Below are 15490 nucleotides of genomic sequence, written 5' to 3' on the forward strand. Positions count from 1 at the left end.
AAATCCCCCCTTAGCTTTCTTCTCTCCAATGAGAGCAGACCCAAGTCCCTCAGCCTTTCCTCGTACGATCTTCCCTCCAGATCGGGAAAATCTCCTCTGCACCTTTCCCAATGCTTCCACATCCGTCCTGTAATGGAACGACCAGAACTGTACAAAATATTCCAAGTGAGGCCATACTAGCGTCTTGTACAGCTGCAGCATGATATCACGGCACCGGAACTCAATCCTTCTTCCAACAACACCTAACACACCATATTACTTCTTCATAGCATTATCAACCTTGGTAGCAACTTTCATGGATTTATGTACATGAACATAAAGATCCCTGTGCACATCCATGCTACCAAGAATCTTTCCATTGACCCAGTATTCTGCCTTCCTGTTATTCTTCCTAAAATGAATCACCTCACATTCATCTGCATTGAACTCCATTTGCAATCTCTCAGCCCAATGCTGCAGATTATCCAAGTCCCCCTGCAACCTGCAATATTCTTCCACTATGGCCACCACTCGAATGACTTTAGTGTTATCTGCAAACTTACTAACCCATCCACCTATGCCTGCATTCAAGTCATTTATAGAAATGACAAACAGCAGTGGTCCCAAAACAGATCCTTGTGGCACACCACTAGTAACCAGACTCCAGGCTGAAATTTGTCTTTTTCAAACCTAGTTTGGTAGAAATGCTGGATCGAATTAAAAGTAGGATTGTAAACATGTTAGTTATACAATCCACTTTCCAGTTAGTCTAAAATATAAATAACAAAGACTCCTGTATACAGTATCCTGTTACCAACCCAGCGTTGTCACTTGTTTTAAAAAAAGTCTTATTTTCATAAAAGTGGAACACTTTTTATTAGTTCTGATGAAAAGTTATCAACCTGAAACATGAACTCTGTTTCTCTCTGCAGATCTTGCTTGACATGCTGAGAGTCTGCAGTATTTTCTAGTTCTAGTTCCAATTTCCAGTGTCCACAGAATCTTTGCTTTTGTAATAGTTCTTAAGCTTTTAACTGAATAATAACTTGCAGATGTTTAATTATTTAAATAAGATCTACCATCAATCAACTTCTAATATTGATATGGTGGATTTTGAAAGCAGGATCAGAAACATGCTTACCAGGTAAATTCTGGGCCAACTCCACACCTGAACTGCCTTGTGCTCGGTATATGTTTTAAATGTAAATGCCCCCATTAAGATGTGAGATCAATGCCCAGTGACACATTGCATCCAGGAGACAGCAAGCGAGTTGGGAGCTGCTGCAATTTTGCCTAAGAGAAGCAGAAGCTTCGGAAAATGAGGAGGTTAAAGATGGTACAAAAGTGGCCATGATGCCAAGTCAAAGTATAGCATTTGGCCTGGCTTTAGTTGACCCTTCAAATTTCACAATAAGCAAAGATAGAAACAAACTTCCTTTTGCCCTGTAGCAACCCTGACAGCTGTTCATCTTGGCCCAGAGAATAAGTTAAATCCATTCTCCCTCAGACAGACTCCATCACTATCTTTAATTGAAAAAGCAGGTTTCCTGTTCCCATCAACTAAATGTCATCAGAAATTTTCAAAATGAAATAAAGAAGAAACCAAATCTCAGTTAAACATCTTCAACTTAATTACATCTTTTGGAAGGTTTCACCTGGACTATTTGGGCAATCACCACATGGAGACAATCAGCAAAGGGAGAAAAGAATGTTGTACAAAGACCCTCTTTTGGCATGGCAGTAATGTCCCTGTTCCTGGACCAAGAAACCCAGGTTCAAGTTTCATCTGCTCCAGAGGTTGATTAGAAAAATTTAAAAAAATTGTGCAATTTGTGACACTTCTAACACACTTTAAGGGGGAATCCGATTAGTATTCTGCTAAAATAGTTGACGACAGATTGATGGCAGTAAAGGTGGATAGGTTTATGAAACTTCATCCTTTCAGGGCTCCAGGATAAACAAGTAGGAAAGGGAAGATTATTTTACAGAGTAAAAACAAATGAAAAGCAAATTTTCAAGTATACCCAGGAAACTGAATGCAAGGACAATTCTTTATGGCAAGACTGATCCAACAGATTGATAGTGTGAAGGGCATTTTATGTATCATTATAAGTAGCTATTGAACTGAATCAAAAGTACTATAAACAGGGCTGAAGCAAGCTACACATAACTGAAAGCACTTGAAAATACTTTTCAAAATCCTCAAACCTCTTATTTACAGATGGATAATTAATTATTCCATGCTGTTTTCTGATTACAATAAATTTGTACCAGCAATGCAAGCAGCTCTGAAGGACACACTTCTAACTAGCTTCTCCAAAGCATAGGACTCCATAGCATATTACAATTCAGTTGCTCCTCTCACCTTTGAACCATTTGACCTCTGGCTCTGGAATACCAGTGGTTTTGCATTCCAGAACTGAAGTGTCACCCAGGCCAATTAGGATTTCCTTTCGGACAACAGTGACCTTTGGAGCCTCTGAGAAGAAAATGACAAATTATAATGCCTACATGAACATTTTTCTGAATATAAAATTAAAATCAACCTCTTTTCAACCTCTATCAAATTGTTGTTAGAGACATAAATCTACTCATTCTTTACTGAATAATATAATGTGGAGATGTTTGTGTTGGACTGGAGTGGACAAGGTCAGAAGTCACACGAAACTCGAGTGCTTCAAAAGCCTGTGATTTCAAATAAACCTGTTGGATGATAACCTGGTGTCATGTGATTTCTGACCTTGAATAATATAACTCAAGGACAAAATTATAGTACATAAACCATCTTCAGGTAGTCCATAAGCAATTTTATTTACATCTCAGCCCAACTGACAGTTCAGATTAACGAGTTATTTTTAATTTACAAATAGACACACAAGTTTACAATCTGAACAAAGAAACAAACTACCAGAATTGAATTTTCCCCAATAACGGGTTAGATACATTTGGTATCTTGAGAATAAAACTCAAATATGATGTAAAATAAGAAATCAATGCAAATTTTTTGTCAAAAAAGCTATGATACTGAATGACTGGAGAAATCTCAGGGTGGCACAGTAGTTCAGTGGTTAGAACTGCTGCCTCATAATACCAGGGAACTCAGATTTGATTCCATCCCTAGGTGACTGCCGGTGTTGAGTTTATTATCCCCGTATCTGCGTAGGTATCCTTTGGTCTCCTCACATGATTCGAATTTGCAGGTTAGGTGGATTGGCCATGCTAGATTGCACATAGCATCCAGGGATGTGTAAGTTAGGTAGATTAGCCATGGGAAATGCAGCATTACAGGGATACAGTGGGTCTAGATGGGATGCTCTTTGGAGAGTTGGTGTGGATGCGATGAGCCAAATGGCCTGCTTCCATGCTGTGGAAATCTATGATTCTATAATCCAATGGGTGATCTTCCTGCTACTTATCTGCATGCCACAATCTAACTGCAATGTTATAAAGGACAAGGAGCTGAAGGGTCCCTCTCCAATTCTTCAGCCTATTGATGCCCTTAAGTGCCCAATTAATGTCCCTTAAACACCTTATCCTGCTGCCATCAATATTTTATGCATAGCAGGGAACACCTAATCATACATGAACCCTTGGCAACTTTCGCTGTGTGGGTCAGATTCAGGCAAGTTGGTGGTGGGGAGTTTCATTCGTCGGCCCTCTGGGTTTGGCAGAAACAACCTATTTTAAGGTCATTCCCTCTTTTAACCCTTCCTCCTGGTCTTTTGAATTGGCTCCCGCACCCCCTTGTTACAGTGTAAGCTTTACAACGTCAATAACTTCATGGATTGAATGGGTGAACAAAGATAAACTGTTACACACAAAGAATCAGCAATAACTGTCTGGAACAAATGGTTCATGAGATGAAAGGGCAAGGAGAAGCTGTAATAAAAGAATTAAAAGCAACATGTGAATTTACCATCCCTCAGGAGGAGGAGGTGAAACAGCAAAGACAGGCTGTTTCCTGGGAGGCAGGAGACAACACTGCTTGATCATTTGCTGCCTCATGACAAATGGGTAATTAAGATTGCCTGCAGAAGGAATGTCCTGAAATAAAATGATTAATTGCAGGAAAAGCTGTCTTCTAAACAAATAGTTAGCCTTGAAAGTAACAAGGAATGGGGAGCTGCTTCTGATAAGGTTAGAGCCAAAAATACCTGCAGATGCTGGAATACAAGGTAGACAAGCAGGAAGCTGGAAGAACACAGCAAGCCAGGCAGCATCAGCAGGTGGAGAACCTCCTGAGGGAGGTTCACACCTGAAACTTTGACTTCTCCACCTCCTGATGCTGCCTGGCTTGCTGGCTTCTTCCAGCCTTGGTGCTTGGCAAACTACAACTTGAGGTCTCCAAAAGAGTAACCAATGTTGAGGGTGAAATAATCTATTGAATCATCCATAATGTTACACAACAAACTTAAAAGAGAGAAAGTTTTATAAAAATCCAACACCAGAACAATTCAGTGGCAAAACTTCGAAGAACAACACTGCATAAGAATTGAACTTTGAACACTTCCAGAGAAAGACACTGTTGGTTGGTTTCCTGGCCAAGTTCCCCAATTAGAGTTGTAAGGCTTAACTTGATTACTCGAGGGGTCTTAGCTTGGTTGCTACATGTGGTAAAGTTTAAATAATTATTTCAGTACTTACTTGTCTGAGATTTCTGAGTAAGTAGCAGAATTAAAGACCCCAACCCTAGACTTACATGGGCTCCTCAGTGTAGTGTAGTGGAACTGTCTTTGGACACTGGCTTTGGTGGGACTGCAGAGTTGCCAGATAATCCAGTAAATCTCCAGGACCCTTTGCCAAAGAGAAGGGTAGCAGCCTTACAATAAGGCAATTAACACAGTGGCTCAGTGGTTAGCACTGCAGCCTCACAGCATCAAGGACCTGGGTTCAATTCCAGCCTTGGGTGACTGTCTGTGTGGAGTTTGTGCATTCTCCCTGTGTCTGCATGGGTTTGCTCCAGTTTCCTCCCACAATCCAAAGATGTGCAGGTCAGGTGGATTGGCCATGCTAAATTACCCATAGTGTTAGGTGCATTAGTCAGAGGGAAATGGGTCTGGATGGGTTACTCTTTGGAGGGTCAGTGCAGATTTGTTGGGCCAAATGGCCTGTTTCCACTCTGTAGGGAATCTAATCTAAACACTACTCCCAGCAATAAGTTGCTGCAAGGCTGCCACTGGGGTGAGTTCCATGCTGAACATTTAGCCAGGACCCAGTGCTGTTCCCTGATAAAATCCAGCCCAGAAAGTTTAAGGCAAGATTCTCATTCAAATTCAAATCTTAAACTACTTTTAATGGTTTTCAGACCCTAACTACCTACTTTTAAATGGATTTCCCCAATATTTCTTTCACCTCTTTGGCCTATGCAAATTAAGATCCTATGAAATCGCGAGCGATACATCATAATTTTGAGGCACCGTTGGTTGGAACAGTTCAGTGCATTCTGAGACGAGGCATTAACTGGCCTAACCAACATTCCTTAAAAGACAACTGCAACCTGCTCCAAATTTACCTCAAAGCAGTGCAAATTTTGAGAAAATATGTAGCTCAGGTTGAGCTCCAGGTTGTAAGTTTGCTCACTGAGCTGGCAGGTTTGTTTACAGGCATTTCCTCACCATGCTAGGTAACATCATCAGTGAGGCGGAAGTGGGTACTGCAGAAGATTAAAGTGGTGCTGGAAAAGCACAGCAGGTCAGGTAGCATCCGACGAGCATGAAAATCGACATTTCGGGCAAAATTCCTGATGAAGGGCTTTTGCCCGAAATGTCAATTTTCCTGCTCCTGGGATGGTGCCTGACCTGCAGTGCTTTGCCAGCAACATTCTAATCTTAACAACATCAGTGAGCCTCCACTGAAGCACTGGTATTCTTTCCCACTTTCTATTTATGTGTCTTGGTCTCTTAAGGTGCGTGATATGATTTCCAGATTTTTTTTTTAAAGATTGGTAAATGGGGTCCAAATCGATGTGTTTATTGATGGAGTTCTGGTTTGAATGTCAGGCCTCTCGGAATTCCCGTGCATTTCTCTGTTTAGCCTGTCCTCGTTTGAATGCGTTATCCCAGTCAAAGTGGTGTCCTTCTTCATCTGTATAGAAGGATACTAGTGATAGTGAGCCATGTCTTTTGGTGGCTAGTTGGTAGGTTGGTAGGTTTGTGGCCTACCCTTGGCATCATGGTAGCCCACAAACCTACCAAAACACTAAAACAGCTACTGATGAACCTAAAGGATCCTATACCAACAACCAGCAAAACTAATATCATTTACAAAATACCACGCAAGGACTGTAACAAACACTTCTTCAGACAGACGGGCAGAAAACTAGGCGAGATACTTGAATACCAACTAGCCACCAAAAGACATGACCCACTAAGACGCATAAATAGAAAGCAGGACAGAATACCAGCGCTTCAGCGGAGGCTCACTGATGATGTTACCTAGCATGGTAACAAAACATCTGAAAACAAACCTGCCAGCTCAGTGAGCAAATTTACAACTCGAAGTTCAAAGTAGTCTTTATGACTTTTGTTGCATTACAAAGGAACAAGATATTCATGCAGTTTAGATATCTCCATGGTTAGACAGAAGTCTGAACTGCATGAATACCTTACTGATAGAGTGGTAATGACAGTTGGTTGGACAATCGTTGGTATCATATTCTGAATACTTTGTCAATCATGTATTTGAACTCCTGAATGAGGAACAAACATTATCAGAAACCTAACTGCCCATTGCACAGAATATTCAAGTTGCTTATAACATTCAATAAAATAAAAGCACTGCATTATCCAAATATGCTTTGCTGTAATATACCTGGTGTATCGGTAATTTGAAACTCAACTCCAGAAGGCATTTCAGGAATGCTCAATTACTCTGAAATAGTCCATGATTTTTCATTTTATTTATACATATGTAAATAAAAAATAATAACTGCTAATTCTGTCAGGTAGTAAATAATTCCTGATAAGCGATTAATTTACCAAGTGTCAAGTATCACTATTATAGGGTATTAAATGTCACTATTATTGCGTATGGCACATTCATGGTTTATAGGACACACCTCAATTCCTTAACAACCTGTCCTCTCAAACTCTACATCAAACTAACCAGTGTTCAGCTTGTATGCATTAGAGTTTACACCATAATGAATAAGATTAGAGGAGATGAAATTGCCACTTTTCACTTTTTTGGGGGCACATTGAGGATTTGTCTCAGAAGAGGTAATAGTTCAGATGTCTGTAGAAATAAATATAACTTTCTACTATGAAAATTGCAACATTGATAAACTAGAATTAGTTAGAACATTGAGGGGCATAACTTGCACCATTAATTCAACATTTACACTGTCCAGTCATGTTGAAATTTACAAACCTGGTTCTGGCACAATGAGTTCAGCCATTCAACGATGAATTAAGGATCCTGTTCATGGTGCAACAGAATGGCTTAGCAGATCATCAATATGGAATTTAATCCTAACTCCCACATTATTTCTTAAATAACAAATAGTACTGGTTTCTAAAGCAGCTTTGTAATTGTGCTAATGACGACATAATCCTCTTGTATTTAATTATGTGGCACAATTGGAGCCTTCAATTCCCTGACAGTCTGCAACACACTCTCATCCATCTTAAGCCTACAGATAATGATAAATGCTGCATTCCCAATGGGGTGCCGCTTCCAGCAGAAACTTAGATCCAAAATTTGATCCACAGCTCTGTAGGACGAGGTTTTTGAACCATTCACTGCTAAAGTACGATTACTTTGGGAGTGAGATCAGAGAGGTTACTTTTTAGACCTTTACACAGTTACACATAGAAATACAAGGACTTTTACACAAACCTATGTACGTGAGAACGGATGCTTCTCGGTCTGTCCCTGCAGGATTACTGGCCAGGCAGGTATAAACTCCAGAATCCTTCTGGGAAGCATGTCTAATAATTAGACTTCCACCTTTACTTAGCATATGCCTTTAAAATACAAAGCATAGTGAGATACCTTAGATGCATATTTGTTAGGTTAAAACATGTTTATAATTGAACACTGTACACTTAAAAACATAGACCAATTACAAAAACAAAATTATTATTTTATTAACAAGTGAACAGATGGAAAGATCCTTTCTTAGTTCTGTTTTCACCTTCTGACAGGACTAACACAACATCTGGCATGGTTCAATTGGTGCTGTGTCGCTAACAAGTGATTCAAGCAGTCCTATTCAGGTATATTCTTAATTATTAAACATCAGTGGCTCAATCATTTGGGATTGAGGGGGTTTGATGTCTTATCATTAGAACTGATCAATGCTGTTGCTATCTGATATTTTCATTCACATATGCGCTTTTCGGAGTGGTGATGAATCATGAACAGCATCACTGGCTCATTTCCCCCCCGTAAACCCTTAAGGAGGCTGTGTTTAGTTGATGAACCAGTGTTTCTGCCATAAATAGAATGGTTTACCTCATTGCAGACTAAAAATGAACTTGGGGCTTCCCTTCTGTGTGGCTTAATATTACATTTAGTAGGTGCTGTTCACGAACTGAATTTAGCAAAGAAATGTTAACTTTAATGATTTGATCAGATTAAACTTCAGAAGCTAAGAGGTTCAACAAGTAAGATTCATGCTCCTACTAAACTCTATTTTATTTCAAGTTGCAAATACTAACAGATCCAGGTTTCCTGTTTAAAGATTTATTATTTAACAGCCTGTCTGTAAAACTCATACAGGGAAAGTCAACAAAGAAATAGTACATAAGTCGAATGAAGTTTCCTTGGTGTTGAGGGTCAAATGACAAGTTCATGAACCGTTGTTTGGATACTCAAGGTATCAACTGACCTCATGGCATTTTCAATGTAAGGGAATCAAGGCATATGGGGATCAGATGGGCAAGTGGAACTGAGATCAAGGATCTGCAGTGATCATACTGAATGACAGAACAGGTTCAAGGGTCCTAACACCTTTATTCTGTTCTTATATTATCACTTATGAAAGCAAAACTATTATTCAGTTTTTCTGACTTTCACAATTAGTCACTAGATGTTTTTACAGCATAATTTCAGTTTTCACATGGACAGTTCTAGTCACATGGATTACAGTTTGTTTTTAAACATGTATAAATAAATGCAAACAACATTTAAAACAGGTCCCCTTGATTTACAATGTTTAAAATTTCTGTTGCCAAGGCAATAATTCTTCAAATATCTAATATTAATTCCTCCTACCTCCTTAGTCAGTTTTTCAGGCAGAACCATTCTGTCTGACCCACAACTGAGTTAGTGTTCTATATCTGTCTACCACAAGGAGTCCCTTAAATTGAGTTTTTTTTTCTTCACCCCTTTCTTGTATTCCTCAAACTCAAACCAACAGTCTGTCCACGTTTCCCAATGGCTAGCTCAAAAGAATCTGTACGAATGGAATAGTGATGGATCTTTTATGATCTTTTTCAGTTCTCTTCATATTGCATTAGATACAATTCACTAATAGGAGTACAAAAAAAGTGCAACTGACTGATCAAGAGTGGAATATTTAACCATAATATAGAGATTATCGTATTAACAAACAATCATAAAAATAGTGCAAATATAATACATTTAATGTCAGAACTTAGTAGATCAAAAAAAACCTAAGCTCATATGCTTGAAAATTGCACTTTAAGAATGAATAACCAGTAAGAGCTATGAATTAAACTGCAAAATGGCAGGTAACCTACTGTAATAATTTTGGAAGTCAGACATACAGCACAAAACTGGTAATGCTGGCCTTTAGGCTTATATAAAAAGAGTGAAATATCAAGGGCAAGATTTCATTATTTTGATTGTTTTGACAATTGTTTATTGGCGGGTCCTCTTGACACTTCTGATAGTTCCCCTTCGACTGTTCCAATGTGTTTCACAGTTTCAGTGAATTCATGCACATTTATAACACACATTTATGCTAAGTTTTAACAGTCTCAAATGACAATTGACCTTTCCCAAATGATACCTGACCTCTCTGTCAAGGGCACCTGCGATCCTTCTCAAATGGATAACCAGGCCAATGGAATAAATCCACAAAGTTTAGACCCATTCCTAAAAGATCTATAATTCGACACATTACATTAGTCTATTCAATGACGAGCAATAAAAAGCAAAATATATGAAGACATTGAAAATCTAAAAGACACAGAATTTGATTGTACATCCAACCTCAACCGGAACTGTAGTCCCTGACTTTGACCAATAGAGGCTGCTAGAGCACACAGTGAATAACAACAGCCTTTGGTAGGAGAGCTTAACATTCGTGGTGCCTGAAACTGTTTCCTCTCAGCTTGCCAGAATACATTCATTAAAAATTGCTTCACTTTCCATGTACTCCTCCTTGTCTCAAGATACAGTAGTTCTGCAGATACCAGTTGAACTCTTAAGCTCTCCTAAGGGTCCATTCTTTACAATTAATCCTAGATACTGAAAGTTGGCTGCTTTTTGGATCTAAATATGTTGTTGTTTTCTTCCCAACATCCACACAGACTTTCCAGAAGCAGTTGCTTGATTCAGCCAGGTCCAAGAATGTTGACAGATTTTACTTCCTCCCTCTCAAGTCCAAAAACCATGAGCATGAGTTGTAACACATTAAATGCCCAGCTGAGACTAGTTGAATTTTCATGAATTGAAGGTAGGATATTGTCTTCTTTATGATTTATTTCCATTTAGGGCATCTAACTTTATAAATGGACCATGGGGACACATAACAGTTGTTTAGGAAATATGATTTCAGTTCAAAACATTAAGAAAAAATATGTATTTAACTTCTGTTTTACAAACTAAATTTTGGCAGATGGAATATAATGGGGGAATGTGAGGTTATGAACTTTGGAAGGTAGAATGGAGGAGCAGAATAGTATTTAAATGGAGTACAAAAATAGGCAAGGCTAGCTGAAAATATCCAAAGCACTAGACAATCCACATGTCAAATACGGTGAACATTTTTGATCACCTTATCTAAAGATAGATATATTGACATTGACGGCAGTCTAATGAAGGTTCACCAGGTTGACCCTGGTCATGGAGGGATTTTCTTATGAGGAGATAGATGTTGATTAGTTTGGGCTTGTACCTGCTGAAATTTATATGAATGAAAGGAAGTCTTCCTGATACATCAGGATTTTAAGGGAGTTTGACCGAAAGGTAGTTTCCCCTTGTGGGAGAGACTAGGACCAGAGGGCATAATCTAAGAGTGAGATGAGAAGGATGTCTTTCTCTCAATGGATACTGCATTCATAGCATTCTTCACCACAGACGGCTCTCGACTTGGATCATTAAGTGTATTCAAAGCTGAGATAGATAAATGTTAACAGTAAGAGAATCATGGGTTATGGGATAAGACAGGCAAGTGGAGTTAAGGATTCTCAGATTAGCTATGACTTCCTTTTATGGTGCAGCAGACTTGGTGGGTTGAATGGCCTACTTCTACTCCTACATTTTACAGTCATTTTGGAAAGTTTTGTATTCCAATAAATTCAAAATACACTCTTCATTCATCTGAGCTGCTAATGATGAAGCAGTTTTACTGGTATCCTATCTGATTTAGTGAGAACATCTGCTCGTCAGAGACATCAGTGTGATAACCTGAATGAGAGATGTCAACACCGACTAACCACTCCAAGATTTAGGAGCCAAGATTAATGAATCAAGAGGTAGGCATATGTTAATATACATAGCATAATTAGTTAAAATCTGGGATTCATTTCGGAATAAATACTTAGCATTTTGTTAACAAGTGACATATGTGAAGCTGAAGACAACTATAACAAGATCAACATGTTTTGAAACTGATCCTGGTAGACCACTAGAGAATTACTATTGGGGTACCAAAACGCAAACCACAGATTGACCTTGGCTGAATGCATGTTGCAACAATTGTAGTAAATTAGCAAGGCTCACTTGGAGTAAAGCTCCCTTTCGGGTGCACATCTGTCAGAAATAATAAAATCTATACCCACAATCCATTGTTTATTTATCATCTTCCCCACTTTCCACTGGTTCAGCTTCCAGATCTGACCCATCAAATGTCCATTTCTTTTGTGTTCGTTCAGCCAATCAGCAGTCCATCTGGTGAAAAGCTATAAGGCATCTGGCCACAAATTTTATCATCCGATCCACACCATTACTTTTCAGCAGGGATCATAGGAAATAAGACTATAAGAAAAATATTCTTGCTATAACATCTCAATCTCAGGATGTGCAGAATGCCATTTGGCACACATCAGTTCCATTACCTAGTGTCGATCTCCTGCCTTTTCCCCATACGCCTGCACCATAACACATCTCAATAGATCCCTTAACTGAGATTGGGTATCTTGTGTGTTATGATATTGAAATAGGCCATTTAGCAACTCAAGCATATCCCACCATTCAAAAAGATCAAGACTAATTTGATCCAAGTCTCAACTCCTCTTTTGTGCCTGCATTTTCTATGTTTCAGTATTATCACCCATCATTCTTGAAAAATCTAATAAATATGACATAACCTATACAATTGCATTTCATAAAATCTGGGGGAGGTACTGGAGATCCACTAACTTGATCGAGTTTTTTTGAGGAGGTAACGAAGATGATTGATGAGGGAAAAGTGGTTGATATTGTCTTCATGGACTTCAGTAAAACCTTTGACAAGGTCCCACATGACAGAATGGTAAAAAAGTGAAATCACATGGTATCAGAATTGAGTTGGCAAGATGAACACAGAACTGGCTTATTGATAAGAAATTGCTAGCTTTTGGAGCACTGCTCCTTCATCAGGTAGCTGTGGAGCAGGATCATAAGACACAAAATTTATAGTAAAAGATTACAATGTCATGCAACTAAAACGATATATTGAACAGACCTAATATATCATTTCAGTTGCATAACACTGTAATCGTTTGCTACAAATTCTGTGTCTTATGATCTTGCTCCACAGCTACCTGAAGGAGCAGCGCTCCTGTTTGACTATAACCTAGTATTCTGTGATTTTTAACTTTCTCCACCCCAGTTCAACACCAGCACCTCCACATCTTAGTCATAGGAAACAGAGGGTAGTGGTGGAAGGATGCTTTTCAGAATGGAGGGTTGTGACTAACAGTATTACAAAGGGATCAGTGCTGGAACCTCTGCTGTTCGCGGTCTACATAAATGATTTGGAGGAAAACATAGCTGGTCTAATTAATAATTTGCAGACGATGCAAAGATTGGTAGAGTTGCGGATAGTGAAGCCGATTCTCAGAGGATACAGCAGGACATAAATCAGTTGGAAGCATGAGTAGAAATATGGCAGATGGAGTTTAATCCAGACAAATATGATGTGATGCATTTTGGAAGGTCAAGTACAGGTGTAAGTTATACAGTGAACCGCAGAACCCTTAGGAGTATTGATATGCAAAGGATCTTGATGTGCAGATCCACAGATCACTAAAGGCAGCAACGCAAGTAGATATAGTTATAAAAAAGACCTATGACATGCTTGCCTTCATTGGAAGGGGCATTGAGTATAAGGATAGACAAGTTATGCTGCAGCTTTGTAGAACTTAAGTTAGGCCATATTTGGAATATTGCATACAGTTCTGATCACCACACTACAAAAAGGATGTGGATGCTTTGGAGAGGTACAGAAATGGCTGACAAGGATGTTGCCACATATGGAGGATTTTAGCTACGAAGAAAGCTTGGATAGACTGGGTTTGTTTTCATTGGAAAGCAGGAAGTTTAAAAGAGATGTGCAAGGCATGTTTTTCACACAAAGGATGGTGAATGCCTGGAATACGTGGCCAGAGTGCACAGCACTCTTGGCACAGCCTCAGTAATACCTTGTATGTCACATGAGCTGTTTTTCAATCCACTAGAACCTACCCAGAATGTAGTAAATTCTTGAAGATTTTGGCCAATGCTTCCACTATCTCTGCAGCCACATCATTTAAAACCCATGGATGCAGGCCAACTGATTCTGGTGACTTATCATCCGTTAGCCCCAGTACTATCTAATGATTAGTCTATCCCAGGCTTCAGCTTCTCTTTCATGCCAGCTCCTCATAGCAAAGGTTTGCTGGTTTGAGTATAATGTGGAAATTCAGAGGTTATGCATCTTGACAATAAGAAGAGGACATGAATATTATAATTGAGAACAATTCCAGAAAACTACAGAACAGAGGGATTTGGGAGTGTAGAGAGGTACTTCACAGAAACAGACCCTTCGATCCAACTTGTCCATGCCGACCAGATATCCTAAATTGTCCCATTGGCCAGCATTTGGTCCATATCTGTCCAAACTGTTCTTATTCACATTCTCATCCAGATGCCTTCTAAATGTTGCAATTGTACTAGCCTCCACTACAACTTCTGACAGTTCATTCCATACGTGCACCACTTTCTGCTTGACCTCTGTAAGGTCACCCCTCAGCCTCCAACACTCCTGAAAAAACAGCCCCAGCCTATTCAGCTTCTCCACATAGTTCAAACCCTCCAACCCTGAAACATCCTTGTGAATCTTTTCTGAACTCTTTCAAGCTTAACAACATCCTTCCTATAGCAAGGAGATCAAAATTACATGCAGTATTCCAAAAGTTGCCTAACTAATGTCCTGTAACATGACCTCCCAATTCCCAAACTCAATGCACTGACCAATAAAGTAAAGTGTACCAAACACTTTCTTCACTACCCTGACTACCTGCTACTCCATTTTCAAGGAACTATGAACCTGAACTCCAAGGTGCCTTTGTTTGGCAATACTCCCCCAGCCCATACCATTAATTGTATCAGTCCTGCCCTGATTTGCCTTACCAAAAATCCTTGTCCATGAATCACAAAATCCTGGCATCCAAATTCAGTGGGTAATAGGGAGGACAAATGGTATGTCGGCCTTTTTTTTGATAGAAATGGCGTATGAAAACAGTGAGGTTTCACAAAAACTATACAAGGCACTTGAATGAATGATTTATTTATTGCCACTTACATTTTACAGTGAATAATTTGACAAAAAACATTGATGAAGGTAGAGCAATGGATTTGGTATACATGGATTTTAGCAAGATGTTTGATTCCCCATGGTTCCTCATTTATCTCTCAACCCCCTTGGGCCACAAGCCTCATTCCTGATGAATGACTTATGCTTGAAATGTTGATTCTCCTACTCCTTGGATGCTGCCTGACAGAATGCAGAACTGGGCTGATAAGTGGCTGATAGAGTTCAACCTGGAAAAGTGTGAAGTGATTCAATTTGGAAGATTGAATTTAAATAGAAGGTTAAAGGCAGGATTCTTGACAGTGTGGAGGAAAAGAGGGATCTTGGGGTCCACAGATCTCTCAAAGTTGTCACCCAAATTGATAGGGTTGTCAAGCAGGCATATGGTGTGTCGGCTTTCATTAGCGGGGGACTGAGTTTAAGAGCCATGAGGTTAAGGTGCAGTTCTGAAGAGCCCTGGTTACACTGGAATATAGTTTTCAGTTGTGGTTGCCTCATGAAAGGAAGGATGTAGAAGCTTTAGAGAGGGTGCAGAGGAAATTTACC

The 15490-nt window shown here is 39.3% G+C and overlaps 1 protein-coding gene across 1 annotated transcript in view; it reads right to left on the minus strand.

Annotated features, from left to right (window-relative positions):
• The window catches only part of hmcn1 (hemicentin 1), a 599829-nt gene that overhangs the window by 340244 nt on the left and 244095 nt on the right, over nucleotides 1-15490 (minus strand). The window contains exons 13-14 of the mRNA XM_043699541.1: nucleotides 7816-7943; nucleotides 2345-2458 (exon numbers count right to left, since the gene is read on the minus strand). Of these exons, the coding sequence (XP_043555476.1) occupies nucleotides 2345-2458; nucleotides 7816-7943 (242 nt within the window). The remainder of the gene's footprint in view (nucleotides 1-2344; nucleotides 2459-7815; nucleotides 7944-15490) is intronic.

This window comes from Chiloscyllium plagiosum, chromosome 11, assembly GCF_004010195.1.
Source record: "Chiloscyllium plagiosum isolate BGI_BamShark_2017 chromosome 11, ASM401019v2, whole genome shotgun sequence".
NCBI classification, from domain to species: domain Eukaryota; kingdom Metazoa; phylum Chordata; class Chondrichthyes; order Orectolobiformes; family Hemiscylliidae; genus Chiloscyllium; species Chiloscyllium plagiosum.